This window comes from Penaeus monodon, chromosome 20, assembly GCF_015228065.2.
Source record: "Penaeus monodon isolate SGIC_2016 chromosome 20, NSTDA_Pmon_1, whole genome shotgun sequence".
Taxonomy (NCBI): Eukaryota; Metazoa; Arthropoda; class Malacostraca; order Decapoda; family Penaeidae; genus Penaeus; species Penaeus monodon.
The window spans coordinates 37498853-37499211 of record NC_051405.1 but is presented as its reverse complement, the minus strand read 5'-3'; the positions used below and the strand labels follow the sequence as shown (position 1 = coordinate 37499211).

Genomic DNA, 359 nt, shown 5'->3' with positions numbered 1-359 from the left:
ACCCCACTTAAAGGAAAATCAGATTATCTTTTTGTATTTAAAAAAAAATCCTATTCCTTTCCGCATCCACCACTGGCGGTCCCAAAATCACGCCATACTCTGCGCCACCAGTGATATCACTTGATAATGAATTTACAGAGAGTCTGGCCCACCGATCCACCGTAAGGGCGAAATTAGCAGGCGACAAAGAGTGGATAAGCAGATATGTGAGCCGAGTGGCCGGGATGTGGCAACAACAGGATAACAGCCTCATGACCCTCCTACCTGGCACCTCCCTGGCACTCCCAAGTGGCACTGGTAAGGGAAAGATTGTATATGAATAGTTTTTTATGAGGGGGGGGGGGGATTATAAGAGTGGA

The 359-nt window shown here is 47.4% G+C and overlaps 1 protein-coding gene across 1 annotated transcript in view; it reads left to right on the top strand.

Moving 5' to 3' along the window:
* LOC119585796 (protein NipSnap homolog 3B-like) overlaps positions 1-359 on the top strand; it is a 9050-nt gene that overhangs the window by 5240 nt on the left and 3451 nt on the right. Inside the window, exon 4 of the mRNA XM_037934515.1 lies at positions 139-297. Coding sequence (XP_037790443.1) covers positions 139-297 — 159 coding nt within the window. The remainder of the gene's footprint in view (positions 1-138; positions 298-359) is intronic.